Consider the following 24,991-nt stretch of genomic DNA (forward strand, 5'->3'; position numbering starts at 1 on the left):
ATCAGTCCAGGGATTACCAGAAAACAAAAATCACAAAAATACAAACCATAATCTGCTTCCACTTAAACATTAACCGGCAACTCTGATAACCACTGTTTCATTTGCATTAAGAGATTAGCTAAAGTGTATCCCTTGGGGGAAAGCCCCACATAAATACAACCTTTCTGCATGTCATTTTCATAATCTGCACATCAGAGACCTTAAATGCCCTGCTGCAAACTCAACACACATTAATCCACTCACCCATTTTGTTCAACTTTATTTGAAACTGAGTAACAGTGCTTGACCCTCACAGATTACTCATTAGCTACAGGAAATTAGCTGCATCAAGCCTGAAAGGAAAACAGGCTAATTTATATCTTAAGATAACAATGGCAGTTTAGGTGCAGAGGCTAAAATTAGTAGGCTTCAATGAGAACCTTCAGAAGAGAGACTTTTCCCTTTCCTTTAATATTTCCAGCAAAAGAAAGTGCTGGTAAAGACTGAGCAAAATGTGAACTTGGAGCAAGTACTTACTTCTCCAATACAGTATCTTCTCTAGAGCAGAAGCTGAGTGCAGAGCCTTGCAAGAGAGACACTGCAGGCACTGCTGCTGCTTTCGTTCCATCGGATTTGGAAAGCTTATCAAAAAAAAAAAAAAAAGGCAGGTTAAGCCCGCTACTAGCAATGAAAGTACATAACATACGCAGAGACTGACCGTATTTAATCACTATTTTAAGATCTTAAGAGCATAGGAGTTCTGGGAAATGTACTAAGTTAGCTTCCAGTTTGGTACCATGAGAAGTCTCATCTCCAGTGGCGGTTTGATAGGGCCCAGAGCCGAGACCTGCAGCACTGGGGCAGAGCTGCTCAGCACCCTGCCCCATGTGAAGGGTCCTCCAGCCTCTTCCAATGGCCCAGCTGACACTGCTCCAACAAAAGCCAAACTCTGCAACACACTTGGTCACCCTTGTTTTAAACGGATATTAAAGTGTGCAAGTGGCTTCTAAACCCATAGCTACATTTTTTTCCCAATTCAGTCTTGTCTCCTCATATATGCTCACACTCCCAGTTTATTAATCTCTCCAGACAGTGAATAAACTTGCTGCTAAAATACTTGCAAGATAAAAACCAGCCGCCCTATTTTGTCACCCTTGAAGGCCCACGGTTAAAGAAAATTGAACACATAGGCTTGAAGCTACACCATATATTTGTAAATAAAATAATTTGAAAGAACAAGATTACAAAGTACGAAACAAGCCCTTTCAGGAATTTAAGTACAAGAGAAGTCAGTGTTAAGTCCATTTTGTAACGTTTTAAACTAATACCACTGAGGGACAGGAGTAATACCATGAAACACCTTCTTTAATGCTGTCTCAAAAAGCTTGGACCACATACATCAGTTTCAGATGATAACTCCCACACGTACAAGTTGGTTTGGTTACAGCTTCAGGGATCAGTGCGGCACAGTGCAAGTTTCATTCACAGATAAAAAGATATTTGAAGTAGGTACAAGAATATCCTGCAAAATATAGGATATGATCTCTCAGCAACCCTCTTCCCACCCCCTAGAAAGTGCTGAAAAGTAAGCACAACATATAGAAACATAGGGAAAGTACACAAAGAGATAGACCCTTTAACAAGACAAGTTAATATTTGACAGCTTAAGAAACAATTGCACAAGGAAGAAAATAACTGTTAGTCATCAGAAGGTATGTACGAGAGGTTTGTACTTTGATTCTGTAGAAAAAACTTAGGCTGACAAGTCTCCATTCCTGAAATATAAATATTGAGAGGTACAAAAAGTAACCACTAGTAACTGGAAGTGCCTTCTCAGAATAGCCCGTTTTCCCCTGCTGCAAGTCACCATTCCCTAATCTTTCAAGGAATAAGTGTATTTAACTACTCATTTCAGCTACTTTTTCAGTATATACAATTGCTTATTGCTTCTCTGGCAATTTTACAGAGTCCTCCTCATCCCTACCTTTCCCCTTTTTATGTTTATTTCAAAGTAGATCAAGTACTCTTCAGTGCTTTTGAAAAAAGCTTACTTTTAGAAATTGCCCAAGCTAAAAATACTAACGCAATTTTCACCTGAAGCGATGTCCTGCAGACTATTCATGTAGAGTGCCTCCCTAACGATGCTAAGTGCATCTTCAGCTACCAGAAATCTCAAGAGGGCTACAGCTTTGAAGTGCTCTGCTAGTTTTTATATAAAAATGACTGACATTTACAGCATACAGAAAGGGAGACTAGTGCAATATGCAGCATTGATTGTTTATTCAATAAATATTTAACCCAATTATTGCCAACCAAGGCAAACAGTGCAGAAATTGTCACTCAGAGATATAAAAGCGTAACTTCTTTTTTATATATAAAGTCAGTTGTACATTCATACAACTATTTCAAAGAGGGTTTTCTGCTTCAAAACTGACACTACCATTATAAAAATATAGAACCATAGTATTTGGGGGGTTAACATGTCTTTGCAAATCTAACTTTGACACTTATATGGGAACATGACATTTCTGTATTCAAGAACTTATTAAAAATAAAATGAATAGTATCACAGAGACATTTTCTGCACTGATGATTTCATTACAGTTCTTAAATACATCTTTCTTGGTCCTGGGTATACATTTAGAATGAACTAACAAGCATCTCACATTTATCCTGAGGTCAGCTGTGTAAAAAGGAAAGCCAATTTTTATAGAAGTATACTTGCAGGCTTTTTGTTCAAAATTATGAGGTTCTTTCCAAACAAGCCAATAAAATTCCCGGGGGATGGGGGGAAACCCAACCATCTCCTCAATGTTTTAAGAAACAATTTAGTATCATTTTGGGAAGCGATTTCCAAAAATATATAGGCTATCACATCCAAATGCTCTATCACCCAGCTAAAATTTCAGAATGCATTTGCCAAATCTGAAACTTAGAAACTGCTCTGAAAACATATAAATCCCCGTGAAGAGCCATGCTAAGCTTCTCATCTCAAGATCCTGACCCGCAATGCAACTCCTGCTAGGAGAACCCCGCTGAAGCCTGTGGGAATCTGCGGAGTCTTGGGGTCTGCCTGCACGGGTGAGGATGTGCGATTTGGGTCTCCCATCACCCACCACTGGGCACAGTTATGACCTTGTCAAAGCTCCACTTTGAACACAGCAGTTATTTTCAATAGCACCAACAATCTCTCAGATACCAGCATCAGGCAAATACAGACAACATAGAATAGGTGCGTTTCTTCCTGAATCAGCACAATTGGTACAAGGCACTGCTTGGCATAGGAAGTCATAAATAAGAGCAAAACAAGACAATTTCCAAGTTTTGTGACATTTAAGATTGTAAATTATGTCACATTTCAACTTATTACATACCATGGTTATAAAACCACAAGATGGTCTAAGGGATTAAGCAAAACATCGCTGTACCATGCATGCTTAGTTTTCCTCTCCATATCCGGAAGAAACAATCCCACTTAACAACACAGCAATATGAAGCATTAGGAAGTATGGGTTGTTAAATTAAGAAAGTACATTTTATTCTCCAATCTTCCACAAAAGTCTAACCTAGACACAACTCAAGTATAAGAAGTTGGAAAATATTCTGATAACATTTGCAACAGCCTATCCCTGCAGAGGAGTGAAAAAACTATTGTCTAGAGAATTCATAGATTGAGGCACATTGCAATTGAAGATATTCAGGCTTTTTTTATGGCTAGAACAGGATTTTTTTCTGAGGAACCTCACTATAAACTTCCCCAAAAGCAGCTCCATATGGTTTGAAACAAATTGCAACACATGGGAAAAAAACGTTTGGTCTTCAGTCGCTACTGTCTTCATCGTCGTCATCATCAGATACATCATTTAGAGATGATTTAGGTGACTGGCTGTAGGAGTCTGACCTAGTGGACTGACAAGCAGTCATCTCCCCGGTAGAAAGAAGGTCGTAGCAGAAGTCGCAAATCCGCACAGGCTTGGAGGACTGGCTTGGGAGCAGGAACCTCTTTTCAGAGCAAGGCCCGCACACGACAAAGCCGCACTTGCGACAGTGGTGACGACGGTTGACGGGTGTGAATTTTGCTTTCTGACAGCGCATGCACACAGTGGCTTCCGAGTCCGGTACCCAGACAGCTGCATGTTCATTGCTAGGAGTCTTCCCGCTTTTGGAAAGCAAATCAGAAACACACTTATTAATGTGGTTCATCCACTCAGACTTCTCTGTAGCGGTGGCAGCGTAAACTGCAAAAGACTTTGTTGGTGTTTTGATAAGCCACCCGTTCCGTAAGTCTCCCTCATCCTGGATGGAATCAATAGTGACGTTTTCCAGTGGGATTATGTGCTGTTTATTGTATTTCTTCTTCTGGATGACAATATTGCCGTAAACAAGGATGTCATTGAACAGGAAGAACTGCCTTGCTTTCGGCTTCTTCCTACACAGCTTTGTTAGTACTCCCTCTCCAATCAGAACGCGACCAGGAATAGTCAGGGGTTGACCAGCTGCTCCAAAGCAGTTTTCCACTATACTTATTCTTCTAGTATTTGCCTCGCTGTTTGCCAAGCGATCCACCATCTTTCACAAGTATCCTAAAATCAGAAAAAAGTTTGTTGTTAGAACAGGACTGATTCAACAGTGCCTTCCCCAAGGAAGGCACCAACCCTGCATTTCTTAAAATATCTCACAGACCCTGCTGGCTCAGAGGCACTGACTTGGGCTGGATTTAAATAAGTATTAACACCTAAGAATTTTTAGCAGCTGACTAGTCTTTTCTTTTTCTAAAGCAAAAATGTTCCATCCAGCTGACAGCTATCTTTATCACACAGACAGCACCTACAGCACTGCACTTGAGAGCCTCTGGCAACAGATGAGAGCTTTCCTCTCCTGTAAGGTTACTGCATCCTGGTTTAATGTCATATTTCTCTACATGCTCTATATATCCTCCCGCACCTACTCCACATGGAAAAAGAAAGTATCATCCATCATTCCAAATTCTAATATTGACGGAAACATCAACTTAACTGAGCAGCCTGGAGACTCATGTCAGCATTGACACAACAAAAAATGATACAACTGATACTCACATAGGAAACCACCACAGCCAAGCTCAGTATTGCTCTTTTTTCAGTATGTAAACCTTAAATTATGGGCTAACTCACAGATCTACCTTCTAGAAACATTTTCTACAGGCCCCAGCTTGCAGCCCCCACCACCTCCTTTCATGACAAACTCTCTGAGCAGGGAGCATATCGTGGCTGGTGGCCCATCACGTACTTGCTGCTGCTACCTTTTTGCAGGAGCCCCACAGTCCCTCGCTCCTCACATTCTCAACCCATATCGCATCCACCATGAGGAGGTGACGTACAGAGGCAGACCAGCACGGAGGACAAGCCACACAGCTCGCTACTGCTCCTGAGAAACACTAAGCAATCTGCACCAGCTGAAAGTCTAGGCAAGAAAGCTTTGCATTTTAGGAAGTACTGATGAACCAAAGAGTACATATGTTCCAATTACGGATTAAAGCCACCCCTTGCCCTTCCCCAAGTAGCATTTTCTCTTATAAGGGTAAGATTCCTAAGGCATCCGACAGGGAACTGAAAATAAGAAGTCACTATAGTGATTCACACCTCAGCAAACCACTCTTTAGCCTATCTTTTACCCTAGAGCTTCCCAGGCAGAAGTCAGGCACACGAAACTCCTGCCAGATCTGCTCCCCAAGCTCCTCCTGAGTGCAACCATGAACCTGAACCATGTGCTTAAGAGAGCAGAGAGACAGCTGGCAGAGACAAGCAGTAAGGACAGACCTGTCAGCACGCAGAAGACAGCTCCACTGTGCCTTCCTTTCCAGCTACTGCAGGGCTGATGCTCACAGCACCGCCTGCAACAACCACTGCTTCGAACAGGCCTGAAGGAGAGCAAAGTAGAAAAGCCTACGACCTGCGCTCCCCAACATGACCCAAGTTTGAGAAGTCCTCAACATCCACCTGCCTTTTCTTTTAGATCTACACTGCCTGCCATCAATACAGCATCAGCCTATGACTGAAATGAAACTGGGCTGAAACATGGCTCAGAACTGGTGCTGCTCAGACTCCCTTGCTCTACCACAGCCTGATCCAGTCAATCTTCCTCTGAATCACAGCTCAGATACTTCCTTAGAAAATACGGATAGAAATCTGGTGGCAGAGAAACCTCTCATCAGGCTTTATCTAATAAGTACGTTAACAGTGATTACACAAATCCATGTGGCCAATGTTAAGTGTGATTAAAAGATAATTTATAAGTTACCGCTTTGAAAGTTTAATTAGTTCCACACTAAAACAGTCTGACATGAGGGCTCGTTCAGATATAACTAAACTGACCTTTAAGCTCTGCACACAACATCACTTTGTATCAAAGTCTGACACTGACAGGAGAATGTATTAAAGCTATTATCCAGCACTACTTTTGAATTTTGTGCCTTACAGTATTAGTTACTGCGAGTAAAAAAAATAAAAATAAAAATAAAACCAGTTTTATGGTTAGTGGAATTACAAAGCCACCAAATCTGAAATTATTCTGATCTGTAGAAGGTCAAGACAAAACACAAACTGCCTTATACAAAGGGTTCAAGAGATATAATTGTGCTGCATCGAGGCACACAGGCAAGTACACCTATGCTATTTCTACCAGGTATCAGTTAAAATAAAACCAGGCTGACCTCCCCCATTATTCTGTCCAGTGGCTCACCTTTTGATCAATTACAAACTATTTTCTTAACAGTAAGCTTAAATCATCTTTGCTGCAAAACATTTTGTTCTTCAATCAGAACAACAATTACTACTGACTTTATGTGGCTGTCTGAGGACCGAAATGCTTGTCACTTATCTTAGAGATAAGACTGAGAGTCCAAGAAGAAGGAAAAAAAAACCCAACCTGTTATTTCCATCTCTTTCACCAGCCCTCGTTTTCTGAATCATTACTCTTGTCACGGTTCTTGAAGCTTTGCCCATCATTCCCTTTAAAAGATGCCCACAACTGGACACTGAACTAAATCCCTAAATCCTTCTGCAACAAACAGCATAAATCAGTACCATCACAGAAGGAAACAAAGCAGAACCACATCAGCTATGAGCCTCCCTTCCCTGCTCTCTTGTGCCATCACAAAAACTACACAGTGAATTAGATCAGGGCTGATCAAGTTGAGTTTTAGGGCTCAGGTTAGCTTCAGTGGAGGGAGACCATGGAGGGATAGGAAGGGAGGTGCTTAGACCGGTCCTGAACAGAAAGTACATTGGCTTAAACTGATCAGTAAATAGAAATAATTACAGGGTGGTTTTTTCCTCCCAGAGAACAGGAGAAGGCTCAAATTACATCAATATGATTCTTTTTTCTTTCTTTCAAGCATTCCGAGCACCCATACTTGTACACACAGCGACATGCAATACCCCACACACACACCTTTACATGTTTTATTCAGCATTAACATCTATCAACATTTTTTTCCCCTTCCCTATTTTTTTAAATATACACCTTCCAACTACCTACTACCACATGGCAAAGGGGCACAACACCTGAGTGAGTTTTTTGGTTAAGTGATTGGATTCACTTCTATGACAGCCTTGTCTAACACAAAGGTGCCACTCTGCAGAAATGCTGTTTGCTTGTCCCAACTATTATCTATCTACAAAGGAGAAAGTACTAAGGAGGGAATACAAAAGACAAAACTAGGAGCTTTCTGATTTGCTACAGTCCTAGGCTCAAAACTCGAACCTCAGGTGCCTGGATGCCAAAGCCCAGGATTTGGAATGAGGGTTATTGCCATTAACTGCCAAATAACCATTCCCATCTGACAAGATTCTAGCAATAAACAGCCTTTGCAAGTGCCAAAGCTGAGCTGACAGCTGCTTGGGACTTGGAAAGCAAGGTGTCAGTCACAGGGTCAACCTGGAGTTATTTGGGAAGACCGTGTTCCCTGTGAAGTGGGGAACGAAACCAGTCAGCAGAGTGCAAAGGGGACAGCCCAGAATAATACACTTTTCTGCAGGTATAACTCAATATGCACTACTTCTAAGCTTACACTTCTATATGAATTATCTACAAATTACAGCAAGTTAAATGCTTTTGTTAGTGGACAAGGAGGAGCCCCCCCCACCTCCCTCCCAAAAAAACCCACAATCATACTGACAATTTTTGGTGAAGCAGGTTCTTGGTGTGAAGTTACAGTGACCCGTAGGAAGCACTCACTGCTCCACAACTCCAGCTCAGCACTCTGCACTCCCCGCCAATAAACAGCAAACTGTCCAAGGTCACCACGAAAGCTTTCAAAATACAAGTCACCGGGAGAAGAAAACGAGGAGAAAAGGCTAAAAGGTTTTAATTAACTGTTCTCTAGGATGATCTAAGAGAAAACAACTCTAACCAGGATCATTTAATAATCATCATGGCTTGAAACCAAGGCACATGACTCCAGAGCTTGTGCTGAAGACTGTACTTCAAGCTTGTTATTGAAAATGATCACTTACTGGACTTGAAGCAAGAATCTGGGGCAAGTTAAGGACTATTAGGAAAGACAAAATAATCACATTTCTTCTACACTGAAACTTTTGTCTGGAACATCCAACAAACTCTCACCTACCAGCCTCAACTAATGCAGCAAAAGTCACAGACTGCTGATGGATTATTCCACCTTTCCAGGGCATGGGTTGTATTTTCCTGCACTAATAGACTTTATAAAATGAGCACTCTGACATTTTTCTCAAGTTTTTAGAGAACTAAAGATTAAAAATCCATCTGAAATCCTATGCATGCTATTGCTCATTCACCTTCACTAGCCCCTCCTGAGGGAAGAAGGATGTCTAGAAATAAATAATTAGAAACTAGTTGGAAAGCATCATGATTACAAATAATAATGAAACATGGGAAAAAAAGGTGGACCAGGAACACAGAAGAGAAGCTATCCCTAAGTCACAAGAGCTATAGTTACAAGAAGAAGTGCAGCTCTCCTCATCAGGAGCTCTTAAATTAAAATTCTGTCTGGATACACAAAGGAACTTTTAAGCCCAAGATGTCACAGTCCAAAAGCTATGTAAGGTTATCAATTGCAAGTCTTTTAGAATTACAAGCTTTTCTTAAAGCATATTCAGATATATTCTAAAAGATCTAGGTGCAACTGGGTGACAATATCCTCCTCTCTGCCAGCTAAAACTTTTTTCTGAGGTTTCTCCTGTAGGCCACTATAAGAAGCAGTTACTGGATTACTGTCCTCAAGATGCAGAATCTAAAGACCTCATCAAACAAAGCAATTCGCAAGTGATGACAAATTGCCGAAAACAGACCCCAAATCTTCCCAGAAGCAAGTGAGGAATAAAGCAGAACCGTGGGCTTCAAAATGACACACTAGACAGCTCCACTTAAGGGGAAAGTGGGAGCACCTTATACATAGTCTTGGTTTATGGATGTTATGAAGTAAAAACCCCCAAACTTATTGTTCAGACTTTTAGCACGTTTGGTTCCAGTTTCACACTTTTTGCATACAAACTCACAAAGGTCCCCAGGCCCCTATGTAAGAAGAGACTCCATTTGTCTATAGGGAGCATTAGTCCATCACACCAGATTCATTTTCTGTGTGCAGACTGCAGTGCAGTACTAGCTGCTAGTCAAAGCATTACAAAAATAAATCACCTCCTAAGAAAAATTAGCTACACAGAGCTGCACCGTGAGCAGGGTTTAGCAGCCTTTCCAAATAAATAAACCTCAACTCTCAAAATGCTGCAATAACTTCAGTTTGTCCTCCTCCCCACACACTTGCTCTCGGTAAGCCCATTTCATGACGAAGATGCTGGGCAAAGGCTTTCATCTCTGCAATGTAATATGCTATTTAAAGGTGACAAAGTATCTCACGACACAGAAAGCCCAAACTCCCCTACCACATGCAGAACTGTCCTTAACACTAAGTTATTTCTAGTTTTACCCGCAAGAAGCTTCTACAGAAATAACAATTCTGTTATCAAGATATCAAGAGCTTCTTGTTCCCCTATTTCACTCCAGTTTTACATTTGTATCCTGTTGGTGAGAACCATCATCTTCAAAGTGAGCAAACACAGATGTTACCGAAACCTTTGCAGAACTACCAAGTTACCCATTTACCTAAAACCCAACCCCTGCTGAGGAAGTCACGTATTTACTACAGTTATTAACATTCCAGGCTTCTGCAGCAGGAAAATAATTCTGTTACGGTTGCTGTGCACTGACAAGTCACTTCCCACATAATTGTTTTTCTGCCACTGTATCCTGGTGACCAAACTGACAACCTCCCAGGACTCCGTGTTTCTACAGGTCTTATTCAAAATAGGAGAATGTTTCTTTTAAATGCTAGCTCTGCTCCTGATAAAAGACCAGACTAAACTGCACAGCTGTAGATGAAGACAGACAGTAAGGAGTCAACTAAAATACAAGCAACTCTGACATAGTGACGCCTAATTCAACACTGCCAGAAAAGTCCTCTACTACTACATTAGCACTGTAGCAGATGGCATGATTACCACAGAGCAGAACTATAGATAACACAAAGGTGCTGGAGGGGAGAAATGAGATGGAAAAAGCTACTGCGGCATAGCGATGCAGGCTGCATACAGCTCAGCACAAAAACACTTCCTCACCCCAGCGCAGTGCATGCTATCCTCACAACCAGCACTCCCCTTAGACTGCAGGACAGGCACAGGAGTTATAAACAAGAGGGACACAACCTGAATTCCCAAGTTTCTTCAGCAATACAGCAGAACCATCACTACTCCATTACTTTATGGCCTGGGCAAGAACAAGTCCTGCCCAGTACACAGTCCCTGCTAACAAATATTAATTAATAAGCATCTAAATTTTAGCATTATTTTTCTTCAACTCTCCTTCAAGGGAGCAAAGTGCTACTGGCCTTGCTGTAATTGCCAGTTCATCTATTAGCAGCTGTGCAATTAGGCTGTTAACTATTACATTTAACACACTGCATTAATAAAAACCAGGCAGTCTAGATTTCTGAGAGCCATGGTATCAAGATGCAGGCAGCTCATCCATTACCACATACATTCACAGTCAAGGTGACAGCTTTAAAGGGAAAAAAAAGTATATTTGAGCTCCTGGAAAAAGTGTAAAAGCTCAGAACTAACCACAGAGGCCCATCCAGTCCCAAAAGCAGCAGCAGATCCTGCATGCTTCCAAACCAGATTCAGTAACACAAGTCCAACTAAAAAAAAAAAAGTATTTGATCACACCATTAAAATAGATGAAATGAGATGTAGATATTGTTACAGTGAAGCTAGTGTAGAGAACAGACAAGAGAACACTCAGAAACAGAGGAATACGAAAGGAATAAAGAAAGAAAACATAGAAATTGCAAATCTAAACGAAAGCACATTATATCCTGCCACCCAATAAACTCCTAAGTAATTATCCAGTTGTCATACAGAGCACTTGTTCTTACGCCTGCATTTGCACATACAGCCACCACCAGCAACTATGTTCCACCATGTACATTCAAATTAACCCATTTTCCTCCTTGCCTAAAGGTCATGTGTGTTTCATAATAAAAGCTTCTGTTTAGAGTCACTTAAAAGGCAAAGTTAAAGGTTTTATCACGTCTGACATAGAACTGAATCTTGTTTATTATACTTAATCACACAAGTTAAACATACATGAAAGGTACAGAAGATCAATACAACTTTTACAGAACAGAAACAAATTGTAAACCTAGGACAATTAAGTACTATCAGCAGACCAGATATTTAACATCAATTCAATGACTGGTTTGTAAGATAACTCATCTTTTGGATCTACAGAGGAACTCTCCTTGAAAACAGTTCAGCAGGCAGAATCAGTCATTTAGTAGAGTTCTGTATTTTTCAGTAATAGGCTCCAAGTAAGTGATATACATTCTCTCATCAGACTCATTCAGCTTTCCTCTTGCACTCTGCCTATCAAAGGAGGACAAGCTAATTTAACTTACAGTTTAATAAACACAAACAATTCAGTTATCCAGAACATACATACATCCCTCTGATTTAAGGCTCTCTCTGAACTGGTCATTTCATCACCTTTTGTGGACAAACTTTCAGCTATGAAGACATCTCAGTACTGTGATACAGTACTCTAATCTCTATTAATATTAGATGTATTGCTCTTAAGAGCAACACTTGACTTTCTGCACCATTGCCAAGTAAAACACAGTGTAAATTTCTGAAGTGCAATCTGTTTAAGGAACCTTATCAATGTCTAGTGCTTTGAAAACAGTTTTAGTGTGGAAAATTGCTAAACTAAACACACACAGAGCAGATATTCTTACGTTTCTGATACAGGTCAGAAGAGAAACCAGCATAAATTTTAAATCTTACTTTGGCCTCACTAGTTTCACCTCCTACACAGCCTCCTTCAATACATACAGAGAAGGATGATGCCATCACTTGTCCTGAATGTATCACTGTGTCACCTTTGTTGGCAAAATTAAGCTTTCTGTGCACTTACAACTCATTAGCTGTAATCAGAATCCAAGCACACAAGTCAGCACTACCTGTCAAGGACCATAAAGGTAATAAAAAGAACTGGATTAAAGATGACATAGAAATAGTAGCAAGAGGTATTTAATTAAACTTTATGTCTATCATTCAATATCTAGAATAAAATATTGAGGAAACTTAAGTTGTAAGTATCCATTAACACATTTATAAATTCATTAATATTTCACTCTGTATTTTACAGCTAAACACATCTGTTACAATTAACTGCAGGGGGGTTTAGTATTAATTATATCATACATATCCATCATTCACCACTTGCTTTTTACAAAACTGTAAAAAAACCCAATGTGATCACAAAGTTAGGTGAAATTAAAAGACATTTCACCCCAAAAAATGTTATGTTGAGAGGAGACAGGAGTATGACAAATGCTTTCTAAAGGTCTTTATCACTGCTGAAAGCTGACATGACATAACTAAATGCCCGTGCTGTGCTGGAGCTAGCTGTCCTGGATGCTACTTAAAACATAAGATGACAACAACTGTCAGTTAAAGAGAAATACAGCCTTCTAACAAGCAGCTCTCCAAGAATTCTCTTCACAAAAGTATTTCCTGAACTGTTGTATTTATCAAACGGTCTTGCTATCAGTAGTGCAGCCAGCTGGTTAAGGAGGAGACAGAGGATAACCCTGACGGTATCTAAAAGATACAAGGATCAAGAATGACAGAAAGCTACATCACAATACTGTAAAGAAATAAGAAGGACCAAGAGATTAAAGAGACTGTACCAAGGTAGAGATGACAGCAGGAAAGGAGGCAAGAAGATCCCTCTGAACTTCAACATAGTCTTTATCCACAATCACTTCTGACTAAGCTGGTTACTGGCTGCAGCATTCAGAAAGGTACCAGCAACATGACAAAAACTTTGACTTCATTTACAGACATAAAAAATAAATTAAAAAACTACCTTTTCCTTGAGGCAATGTATGCTGTGGCCTCTTTGCACCATTTTTCACACCCTTATTAATTACTGGCATTTATTGAAGTCAAAAATGCAGCAAGATAAACACCAGAAAAGGATGGTAGCGATACCAAAGCTGCTTTGTACTACTCTAAGGAAACAAAGATGCTTGTGGTAGCTTTGTCCAAATACTATAGAGAAAACAGAAGCAGCATCTATCAATACTGCACTAGGAGGAAAGTGGAGCAGATGATACCGTGGACCTCTCTCAAGTCTCATTTCTATGATTCTCAGTGCAATGTTTTCTACATGAATGTGATTTTTTTCTTCCTCCATTGTGAGGACCTGGCTTCCTGCATTGCACAAGGCTGTGGAGCAATGGCTGTGGTGTGGGGAAACACAGATGAGCTAACTCACTCCCTTACCGGTATATCCAGTACAGACCAGCAGGCTTAACCTTTCATTTGTCTCAGCCTGTTGGCTAATGTTCTGGCACCAGCCAGAGACTGGCAGAAACCATGCTGGAAATATGTTAACTGCGACAACGTTCCTTCGTACTGCAGGACCTGTGAATGCTCTGCATTGCCACTACTTCAGAAATCTTCAGATTATTTCTCAGTCCAGAATTTGGTCCTGTGCAAATACATCACAAAAGCAAATGCACGTGTTTGTCTTGCCAGATGTCATCATAAACCTATAATTACCATAATAACCCGTAAAAGACAGATCTGTTCAGGTTTTTAAACTGCTGCAAACAACTGTCACAAGTCTAACCCCACTAAAACTCTTCTTGAAGGTATAATGTTGAAATCCCTATTTTCACTGCCTAACATCTTACAGCTTAGTAATTCTTCCAATACATTACAGTTAATTTTAGTATACTCTAGCTTCCAAATTACAAGGAAGAATTGCCATCTCACTTTAATTGACCAGTTGTGTAAGAATCACTCAGAGAATGTAAATGATTCTAAACTAAAAACAACAAAACCCCCTGTATTATTAAACCTGCATGGCAAGTGCATTACTCTTCAAATTTGCAATACCCATTACCCAACTGAGGTAGGAATGCCTGGACAGGCCAATTCTGTGTTGGAGATGGAGATCATTTCTGGGTAGATCTTTCAAGATGTATGACCTTATATTCCCCAACCCACACAGAAGCTAGTTTGGGCACAGAAAACTATTTTTAGCAGAAGGCTATCTGTTTTGCCAAGCAGCATATGTATTAGCACAGCAAGAGCAGAGCAATGCTAGTTTACTATCCAGGACATTCTGCAGCACAGTTAGCATGCTGCCTGAGCTGCTGTATGCAGGCAAAACCATCCAAGTTCTGTGCATTAGCGTCTCATGAGGTTTGGTATTTAGCACAATAAACTTCAACTGGAAGGAGAGTACCAATTTAACCTGCATGTAAACAGAAAGACAAGCTCCCGCATCCTGAATGAGTTGTAATGCTCCATAATCATAGCGAAGGCCAAAGGCAAACAAAGGCATGCGGAAGGAGGCTGCCCCACCAGACGAGCTGGGCCAGTTCACAGCCCGCCCCGCACCAAGGGTGAGAGGAACCACCTTGGCTGTAACGCCACGTGCCGCGATGCCAGCGCCCCTGCTCCAAGCAAGGAACGTGGCACCCGTTAATGAGACACAGAAATCCAGAACTGCTGAGTTCCAAAGCTGTTCCCACTACCCTCTCCTGCTTGGCAGTAACAGAAAATATAGAGGATGGAAACCCACACAGTCCTAAAGGCTTTGCACCACAACGAAGCATGTTATCAGGAGAGCCTTCAATCTACTCCTATACCAACTGAAAGTGGCCGGTTTTCCCTTCTGTTCTCAGTTTCACTGGAAGAAGTCCCCGAATGCATCTTAGGGGAGAAGAGGCTTCACTACAGAAGCCCAGGTGCAGCATTCTTGTAAGAGATCCAGCTTTTTAATTAAATCAGCTGCTTATTACCACTGTCAAGCTTCTATTTATAATAAAGCATGGTAGCAGATATTGTTTTTGTCTGCTGGCACGATAGAGACAGAGCTACTGCTGGAAAGAAGTTCTCCTTCACTCACCTGGCAGTAAAGGGCTGGAGCAAACAGAGTAACTTCCTTAACTTGTTTCATCTCCATGTCCTTATCCATCTGCTGACAATCAAACTCACCTGTCAAAGCACAGAAAGCAAGATCCAGGCAACTATGGGCATATCAAATACTCCCAGCCATCAGCATACTCAGGTAGAAGTAAAAAGACTGAGGTTTTGTATGTCTGTATGTATACAAACGATATATTCATAAACTATAACACACATGAGCCCTTTGAAATTAATCAACAAACAACTGAAAAGAAAGCCCAATATTTAGATCAACTCTTTGCTGTCATGGGAAAATACCCTAGCATTTTGACCTTCCATTTGCATGTATTAGGAGCACTACCACTGGTTAGCTTAGCCTCTGGTGCTAGCAAACTGCATCTTTCTCCTTAGCCAAAGCACTGGGAACATACACCAAAATGTGGTTTCAAAACCAGCTTCCACAGAGCTTGAGCCCAAAAAAGTTGAGGTTCCATATGAAGTTCTCCACACCTCCGAGTAGCTAAAGGCCATCAGAAGAACAGCAGACAACAGACCAACACCTTAGAAACATGCCAGAAGAGTCAAGGGCAGAGGCCTGGGACCCTGCTCCAGCTCGAGAAGCTCCAGCAGACACGAATCCCACATGCCGGGCCAGTACCTAAAAGATCACTCAACCAGGCTGGAATACCAAACACCGGAACACATTTTTCTGTTTACAGTTTATGTTTTCTCCTCCAATTGTTTAGCTGTTTGAAGAGTCTCCCCCAGCCAATGTTATTTTCCAGTTTGGCAGCAGTTTCTTACCCCTCCCTTCCAGGCTGCCTGACAGGCGTCGGGTGTGCCCTTCCCATCCAACACGCTGCCTGCAAAGGAACAGCTTCACTGCTGAGAACCCACTTCGGCAGCACCGGGCACCCATCTGGGCTAGCAAACAACATGACATATACAAATACTACTACGCTTGACATAAAATGAACATTGGGTGAGGGACATGAAGCCTCAAAAAGATCTGACCATTTTCAGAGCAAGCTAGATACTGCCTTCATCTTTGCCAACGCAGCACAGTGAAGAGAATCCACAGCATCAACATACTCTTTAAATCTTGAAACAGACTTAATTAAATTCTTTCAGGGAAGGGACACAGCATCATTAGGATAGAAAAAAACAGATCCAGATACAGCTGTCCTAAAAAACCCAAAGTGTTGCTAAATCCATCTTGCAAGCAGGTTCTCCAAAATCAGACCGGTTGTGTGGTTTGCTGTTGTTATGGATTAGTGTACTTAGAGCACACATGGAGGCAACATGCCAACAGCTAGCTAGACCGTTTCTCCATCAACATGAAAAAGAGGATTTAGTCTTCAGTGACTGAAATAAATAGTATTTGCCAGAATCCTTCTTGCAGCATCTTTAACGTACAAGTAGAGAGCATTTACAGAAGCATTTCCAATGTGTATCTCTTATAGAATCATAGAATAGTTTGGTCAAAGGTCATCTAGTCCAACCCCTCTGCAATGAGCAGGGACAGCTTCAGCTAGATCAGGCTGCCCAAAACCACATCCAGCCTGCCTTTGAATGTCTCCGTGGATGGTACATCCTGGATGGAACAGGGCAACCTGTTCCAGTATTTTACCACCCTCATCATAAAGAGTTTTCTCCTCACATCAAGCCTGAATGTCCCCTATTCTAAAACCATCACCCCTCGTCCTATCACAACAGGCCCTGCTAAAAAGTCTCTCTCCATCTTTTGTATAGGCCCCTTTTAAGAACTGAAAGGCTGCAATAAGATCTCCCTGGAGTCTTCTCTTCTCCAGGCTGAACAAACCCAACTTTCTCAGCCTCTCCTCACAGCAGAGGTGCTCCGTCCCTCTGATTTTTGTGGCCCTTATCTGGACCCGCTCCAAGATAAGGAGCGTATCTTTCCTGTGCTGAGGACTCCAGAGCTGGATGTAGTACTCCAAGTGGGGTCTCACCAGCGTGGAGGGGCAGAATCATCTCCCTTGACCTGCTGGCCACGCTCCCTTGGATACGGCCCAAGATGCACCTGGCTTTCTGGGCTGTAAGTGCACATTGCCAGCTCACATCCAAACTTTCATTCACTGGTACCCCCAAGTCCTTCTCTGCAGGACTGCTCTCAGTCCCTTTATCCCTCAGCCTGTATTGATACCGGGGTTGCCCCAACCCAGGCGCAGGATCTTGCACTTGGCCCCATTGAACCTCAAGAGGTTTACATAGGCCCACCCCTTGAGCCTGTCCCAGTCCCTCTGGATAGCTTCCCATCCCTCAGGTGTGCCAACTGCACCACTCAGCTTGGTGTCATTATACACAAGTACACACTAAAACCAGAACCACCCAGATTTCAGAGCACCTTCAGGTTTTAACACTTGAGAGCTACCAGAACATCTCTGTGTTCAAATAAGCTTCACCAAGTTAACAGAATTTTAATTTCCCTTTTCATGAATGCACACTAATGACACACCTGACTTCATTCACTGGCTTATGTCTTTTTACTGTGCACAGGTACCCAAAATAGCCAGTGTTAAAAAAATTTTCTGTTTTAAGTTTTCTTTAGTTCATATACTGAACTTTACTAATAGTCTAGCAAGGTCCAGGCTATAGGTAATTGATTATAGCATGAACAAGCTATAGAGTCACCAAGCAGTCAAAGCTAGGCAAAAGCTATTGATTTCCTACAAATATCTGCAACACAAAAGGAATTTGCTGTTTTAAAATATAGCTAGCTAAAAGCAAAGTTTTCCCATGCAGTCTCAGTTTACAAGCACAGCAGCATAACTACATCATGACTATCTCATTTTTATCATATCAGTGTTATTTTCACATGCATGTGTTCTTTAAATTCAGATATCGTGTTGTTATAGATGAGAAGCTTCACGGTGAAGAGGTTTCTTTTACCAGCTCACTAATTGCAAGCATCTCCACAAAACTAAACAAAACACAAGCCAAGTAACACCACCCAACCTCCTCCTCTGACCAGGTGCAATCACCTCAACTTGCTGCTGCTCTTGACTTAAGTTCAGAAATCTCCACTTCAGGGGGCAACCCTAAAGCTGTCTTACACTGCGGAAACCCTTTCAGAGGTGAGGTAGCTGGCCACTACCTAACACGGTCAGACAAAGCACTGCTGCAGCACATTTTCTGTATTACAGCAGGAAAACCAGAATATTCAGACATACTTCGTTCCATAAGTTTCTAACTCCTTACAAAAAGAAAAAGCCAAGCAATTTCCACCACTAGTTTACTAGCAAAAAGAGACTAAGGGCAAGTATGGCTGGCTGCAGGGAATCTTCTTCCTACCATTTAAACCTCCTGAAAGAAGTTGCTTGAATCAGTACCAAAAAAATGTCTGGGGCCCCAGTAGCCATGTGCACAGTAGGGCTGTCATCAGGCTGCAACCTCCAGCGCAGCAGGAACCAGGGGCTGAAACACAGCTTGGGGCTTGGAATCAAACCACATGTTGTGATTTTCAGGAAGCTTGACAACACTGAAGTGCTGCAATTATGGACCTGTCACTGTCACCCCCAGCAATATTTAAAACATATTTATCCAGCAATTTAAAATACATCAGCCAATAAGCTAAGTGTTGAATTGTTCTTTCTTCAAGAAAGAGCAAGGGACATAAGCCCTTTTTATACGAAATGCCTGGTGACAGGTCAAGGTCAAGAAAACCAACATCTGACAGCCATTGTCAAAAGCCAAAAGGAAAGCTTTAACAATAATATAGTAAATAAAGTTTGTCAGTCTTCAGTGTAACCAGCTGTTCAGCCCTAACCTGTGTGTTAAAAGGGCAGTTCACTTGCTTCTGTGCTACTAACCTAGATCGGGGGGGGGGGGGGGGGGGGCAGGGGAAAAAAAAAAAAAAATTAATAAAACCAAAATCTCAGTGTCACAGACAGCTTTCAGAACAGAAGCGCACTAAAAATCAGTCTCAGAAGTTTTACATTACCAAGAATTCACAGCTAAGTTAGGAGAGATTTAAAGCAGAAGAAGGGGGGGGAAAAATGAGCAATTTCCTGAAACAACCCTGTAATCATAGCAGCTTACTGCAGGTGGCCTTCCTGGGAAATGCACTCACTGGCCTTTTTGCCTTTTACTGCTGGTCAAATGTGTCTGATGCATTTTAAAGTTCTAGAGAAAGCACTTTGAGTACAGACATTAGAGCACTCAGCACAACGCAGTCCTCCGAGTGCAATAAACAGCATCCAGAATACCGCAGGGGCTCGTGCTCCACCCGAGTCCCATCCAACAGGCCATCTCCCTTTGCTCTCAGGCCCTTATTGCTGCAGCAATGATGACATGAACTAGATGAAACTTTGAAAACAGCAGAAAGGTTTGCACTGGAGTTAACCTGGACAGCTCACTGCTCCGAGAAAGATGCTGCCCGACGACCTGAACGGCAGCGTGTATGGTGCACTCTTTAATATTTATTTGCGTTAACAGATTATGCATACACTTTAGAAATGTAAATGTCAAAGAACATGCTGTAGCTTTTCCTTTTGCAGAAGGCATGCTAAGTACTTAAAAGCAAAACCATTACCTGTAGATGATATATACCGCTTGAGGTACAAGAGGTACCTAGTGAAAACTGAAGCTGCTGACAGTAAGATCAGATACATCACTATCTAGCAACCTCCCTGAATGTGTTTGAATCAGTACAGCTTCTCAAGAGATCGCATCTCACCACAGTAACTAACTGCTGCATGTCAGCTTGTTACATTCAGGAACAGGGGAGCGGGGGGCTTATAGGGAGAACATTCCTCTATTTGAAATTCTTAATTTCAACCTTTTTTTCTTTTACACTTACACAAAATGCCCAAGTCCTGCTATATTACATACACAATATGCTTAACACTGTTTTACTATAAAACATAATGATGCAAAGAGGAAAAAAGCCACTCCCAAATATTTTTTTAATCCTTATTTACAGTCACTAACAGGCTAAAAAAAAACCACATCAGGCATCATTATGTCCAAGGTGGCAGCACTCTTGCCTATTAATGAAACTTTAAAATCTAAAGTAAACATATGAGTGCATTTTCGACTATGTAGTATTAAAGTGGCAGCCTGAAAAACATGAAGTACTCTTCTGCTCAATACCACTTCTGCACAATAATGTTTATTTTCCTAAAAGGAGAATCTTTGTCCTACAACTCTCCATCAAGCCACTTCTCATGTGAGCAAACTCATTCATTTTAACAGGACTACTCATGCGGCTCAGAGTTTGCAGGACTCTACTTGCCACACAGCTATCATCACATCTTATAGCCTATGACAACAATAAAATAATCTTTAGCATGGTAAACATGTTCTACCACACCTACCTACAGAGTAGCTTTTTACCCCCCTCAACCACAAAAACAACTCCTCTGCTAAGTCATGACAGCCAAAGGTATTCTACAACAGCAAACTCTGGATTTACTGCACAAGCAGAAAGTTTTATATACACAGTTCTATTTCAAAAGCCTATTTTTTTTACCTTATATATTCTCTTTCGGAACAATCTACAGATTATCACACTTGTATCAAATTACCGAATTAATTCCTGAAAGCAGTAAAATATACAGGCATCATCTATAATTTAAAAAAACTACATACATGGAAAATTAGGCTTGAACATTAAGAGAGCTTGGAATAAGCCACAAACGTACCTTTAGAACTTGAAGCACTACAGAATAAGGTTTAACTTCTTAATACAAAAATCAAGAAGTCAACTTTCTTATCTATCAACATCTAAGAAATGTATCCATTGTTAATGCTGGGGTTTCCTTATTTGACATCACCTGTTAACAAATCACTTTTAAGAACAAAAACTTGCATGACAATTTTCTGCTTGACCATCACTTCCAACATTTTATCTATCCAGAAGATTGTATGTGCAAGTACAAAAAACTTCAACTCTCCCTCACTTATGTGCCACTCTTTGACTCTAAGCTTTCACTTCAACACCTCTAGCCCTCTCTGGTGAAGACAAGTCACCAAAAACGCTGCATGTGTTAACAAAGGCAGTGTTTGCACCCTGCCCTTACTTGGCTCTTGGAAAGGAAAATGAAATGTGCCAAGCTCTGTCATATCACGCCTCACCTGAAACTGCAGTTCCGTCTCTCTTTACTGCTTTGAAACCTTTCCGCATCCACTAACCCCAACAGTGAAACCTAAGTCACTGTGCTGTTTGAATAAAACAACCATTTTACTGATTATATTTTCTGTAAACTAAAGCACTTCAGGATATCATGGGCAGATCTTCTGCTAGTCCAGGGATGTACGCAATACAAGAGTTAAGCCTCAGCCCATAATTTAAAGGAAACAGAACACAGCTCTTGCTAAAGAATTATTTCATCACTTTATCTAGTGAAAACTTGCTTCTAGGTGAAAAGACACTACTCTCTCTCTTTCTAAAGGATGTGACAGAGAAAGCTGATCCAGCTTCTCCAACTCCAAATTTCTACTCATCCATTTTCATTTAGCATTTAAGGGACTTCCTTATGTGGGTTTCTATGCAGAGCAAAACTCATTCCGAAAGGCACATGGCTGATTTGCATTCCAAAGCAAGAATTCAGGACTCAGGCTCACAACACTTCACTTTCACTGCCGTTTGTGAACATCGGCAGCACAGCACTAAAACACCTGGGAAATGTTATTTAACAAACCGAGCTGATATACATGGCACTTAACTACACAGGGATTCTTATTTGTCACTTGATTAGTCAACAGTATTTAGATTATATAGGTTAAAAGCAAGAACATCGCCTTCTGGGCTGAAGAACTTATTTATTTCTGCATGTTGATGACTGCTTAGAAAACAAATAATTTGTAGGGTTTCAGCACTGATTACACTGTCATCTTTAAATACTTCCCTTCTTTCAGGTAGCCACTCCTAAAATAATTCAATATACAAGTCTTGGAACCTGAAATATGAGTATTTAAGCTATTTCTGGAAAGAGGAAATGGCAATCTCAGTTCTGAAACTGATCCTAGTGTTGTGGCTTTGATTTTAGACTCACTTTGCGTACTGCATTAACCTCATCCGAATTTAAGCTGTTATGCACACTGCAGCCTTGGACGTAGTGTATGTCAAATAAGGATCAAACCCTACAGTAACTACTCAGCACACTGGACAGCCTGAGTTAGGACTAAATGATGTTTCTGGAACCACTCAATTCAACCGAAATCCAGGCAAAGGAGCCCTCTGGTTAGGGATATAACAGGTCGGTTTGGTTACCGCACTTACTGCACTGCCGCTCCACGCCAAAACTTGCGCGGCAGCAGTTTCGCTGCGCGGGGACAAAGCCGGTGCCCGGCCGCGCTCCGCCCGCTCGCTCAGCCCTCCCTCGCCAAGACGAGCAGTTTTGCCATTTATACACATCGCTGCCGACGCACACGGGACTCCAAATGAGGCGAGAGGAAAACCATGTGGCTGTCTTTTCCTGAACCGCTCTCAGACAACAGCCACATACGTCTCAAGCAGAGCAGTCACGTTCCTCTCCAAAATAACCGAATTTCACAGAAAAAACCACCCCAGCACCTCACGCCGCCCGCAGCCGCACCACTCGCTGCTCTCTTTCTACCACAGCACTAAGGCTGCGCAAGGGGTTCGCTCCGAGAACGGCGCGGGGCCGCCAGGGAAGGAAGCGCCCTCCGCCCCGGCGCGGCGCGTCCCGTCCCGTCCCGTCCCTCCACCCCACGGCGAGCGGCCGCCGCCCGGGCCTCGGCGCCAGTCACGAGTTGGGCAGTTTCGGGCACTTACGTAACCCCGCGGGGCCGCTGTTGTTTCCCCCCGAGCTCCTTCACCAGACCCCGCAACTCCCGCAGCGCCCTGGGACAACCCAGCGCCCGCCGCCGCCGCCTCTCTCCCCCGCGGGTCCTTCCCGCCCCGCCGCCTCCCTCCCGGCAGCGGGAAGGGGCAGTACTCTCGCTGGCGGGCGGGCGGGCGGGCGGCTGGGAGCGCCCCAGCGCCGCGGCGGGACAGCCCCGCACGGCAGCCGCCAGCGGAGCCCGGCGCCGCCCCCCGCCGGGGGAGCTCGTTCCCCGCCAAGCAGCCCCCGGCTCCCAACATGGCCGCGGAAGAGCGGCCGGAGCCCCGGCGGGGAATTGCTCCGCGAGGAAAGTTTCCCTCTCCCTCCCCGACCGGCCCCGGCGGCTGAGCACCCACCAGCGGGTACAGGACCGGTCCCGCACTGCTCACCCGGCGCACTCCGCTGCCGCCCCAGCGCCCAGCCGCCGCCCTCTCCCCGCACCGCCGCGGTCATACACCCCGCCGCCGGGGGACGGGCTCCGGGATACCGCCCGCGCGGGGCGGGGCCGCCGCCATCTTGGGAGGAGCCGGGCGGCGGGAAAGGCTGAGGCGGTTCTGCAGCGGGCGGTTGGGCGGCGGGCCGGACCCCGCGGAGCAGCCCGGCGCCGCTCGGCCCACGGGGGGCACCTCGTGGATGGGGGCTTGCAAGGACACGGGAGCGTTACCGCAGTCCTTTTGTTGAAAACCTCACGTTCCCATTCTTTGTGCACCATCCCGGGTCCGCGGTTTATGTCCATAGCTCCAAGCATGCTCTTCCAGAAGTAAATAAGAATGGTCATGTTTTCCATTACCTCTTTCTACATAGAACACATAAGGGAGTTATTAACATAGAATCATCTTTGTTGGAAAAGACCTTTAAGATCATCAAGTCCAACCATTACCCCAAGACTGCCACGACCACCAGTGAACCATGTCAATGTTTTAGTTTGAAGAGTTTCTGGTCAGCTTGGATAAACTACAGCAGGTCTGCTAGCACAGCTCCCACCAGAAGCTGCTGGAACCATCAACACAAGGAGCCCCTTCCCTCCTTTCCATTACCGTTTTTAGTGTCTGTGCATCAAGTCATCCATAGCAGTGTTTTCCAGATCTGGCCGGTTGATCAGCAGCTGATCTGGTCGTTCCAAGATTCCCAGGCAGTGATGGGTGCTGCTGGAGCAGGAGCATGGCTGGAGTGTATGGGGAGCTGTGGAGCAGAAAGGAAGGGAACACAGCTCCCGTTTCGGTGTTAGCACCATGCACTGCTCTGGTGCCGCTCTGGTGCCAAACTCTGTGCTCTGGAAAACGGCCTGAGGGCCTTTTTTTTTTTTTTTTAAGACAGTTTCACTTACATGCAATATAGGAGGGTTTCATTTCCCACATTTCACATTATTGAGCAATAATGTGGTTGCTTTCTGTGGGGCAAAAAAAGAGAGTATTTAGGTGGGGGGGCTTTCCAGTGGTGATAATGAACCCAATGAAGTTTCTGAATTTCATCTGAATTGTTTATCCCAGCTCAGACAAGGACATGGATAGGCAAGAGCCACATCACCAAGTTGGGTGTCTCTCACGGTGAGATAAGGACATGGGGAGGCGAGCAGGACATGGAGGGCTAAGCACACATGTCCTCCCACCTTACAGAACAGCAACCTGGCCATCTGTTTCTCCCCTCAATCCAGCCAGTGTTCAGCCTGAGCTGAATGCTGCCCTAAGGGTTTACTGAAGAACAGAAATG

The 24,991-nt window shown here is 43.0% G+C and overlaps 2 protein-coding genes across 6 annotated transcripts in view; both read right to left on the minus strand.

Annotated features, from left to right (window-relative positions):
- Nucleotides 1-1,171: 1,171 nt before the first annotated feature.
- PLEKHF2 (pleckstrin homology and FYVE domain containing 2) lies at nt 1,172-23,735 on the minus strand. 5 transcript variants are annotated; one of them, XM_030483691.1, is made up of 2 exons: nt 23,671-23,735; nt 1,172-4,562 (listed from the first exon to the last, which is right to left on the minus strand). In XM_030483691.1, the coding sequence occupies exon 2, from the start codon at nt 4,546-4,548 to the stop codon at nt 3,799-3,801; it is 750 nt and encodes a 249-aa protein (XP_030339551.1). In that variant the 5' UTR covers nt 4,549-4,562; nt 23,671-23,735; the 3' UTR covers nt 1,172-3,798. The 5 variants fall into 5 exon arrangements, with proteins under 5 accessions (XP_030339551.1, XP_030339534.1, XP_030339543.1 ...); XM_030483674.1 differs by lacking the exon at nt 23,671-23,735 and adding an exon at nt 23,233-23,336; XM_030483683.1 differs by lacking the exon at nt 23,671-23,735 and adding an exon at nt 22,685-23,077 and having other exon boundaries at nt 1,172-4,563.
- NDUFAF6 (NADH:ubiquinone oxidoreductase complex assembly factor 6) overlaps nt 4,548-24,991 on the minus strand; it is a 47,142-nt gene continuing 26,698 nt past the window's right edge. Inside the window, exon 10 of the mRNA XM_030483548.2 lies at nt 4,548-4,562. The gene's annotated coding sequence lies outside the window, so the exon portion shown is untranslated. The remainder of the gene's footprint in view (nt 4,563-24,991) is intronic.

The sequence above is a fragment of the Strigops habroptila genome, chromosome 1, assembly GCF_004027225.2.
Source record: "Strigops habroptila isolate Jane chromosome 1, bStrHab1.2.pri, whole genome shotgun sequence".
Taxonomy (NCBI): domain Eukaryota; kingdom Metazoa; phylum Chordata; class Aves; order Psittaciformes; family Psittacidae; genus Strigops; species Strigops habroptila.

Excerpts from the sequence above, each read along its gene's own strand:
- PLEKHF2 (XM_030483691.1), bottom strand. The coding sequence starts at position 4,548 with ATGGTGGATCGCTTGGCAAACAGCGAGGCAAATACTAGAAGAATAAGT.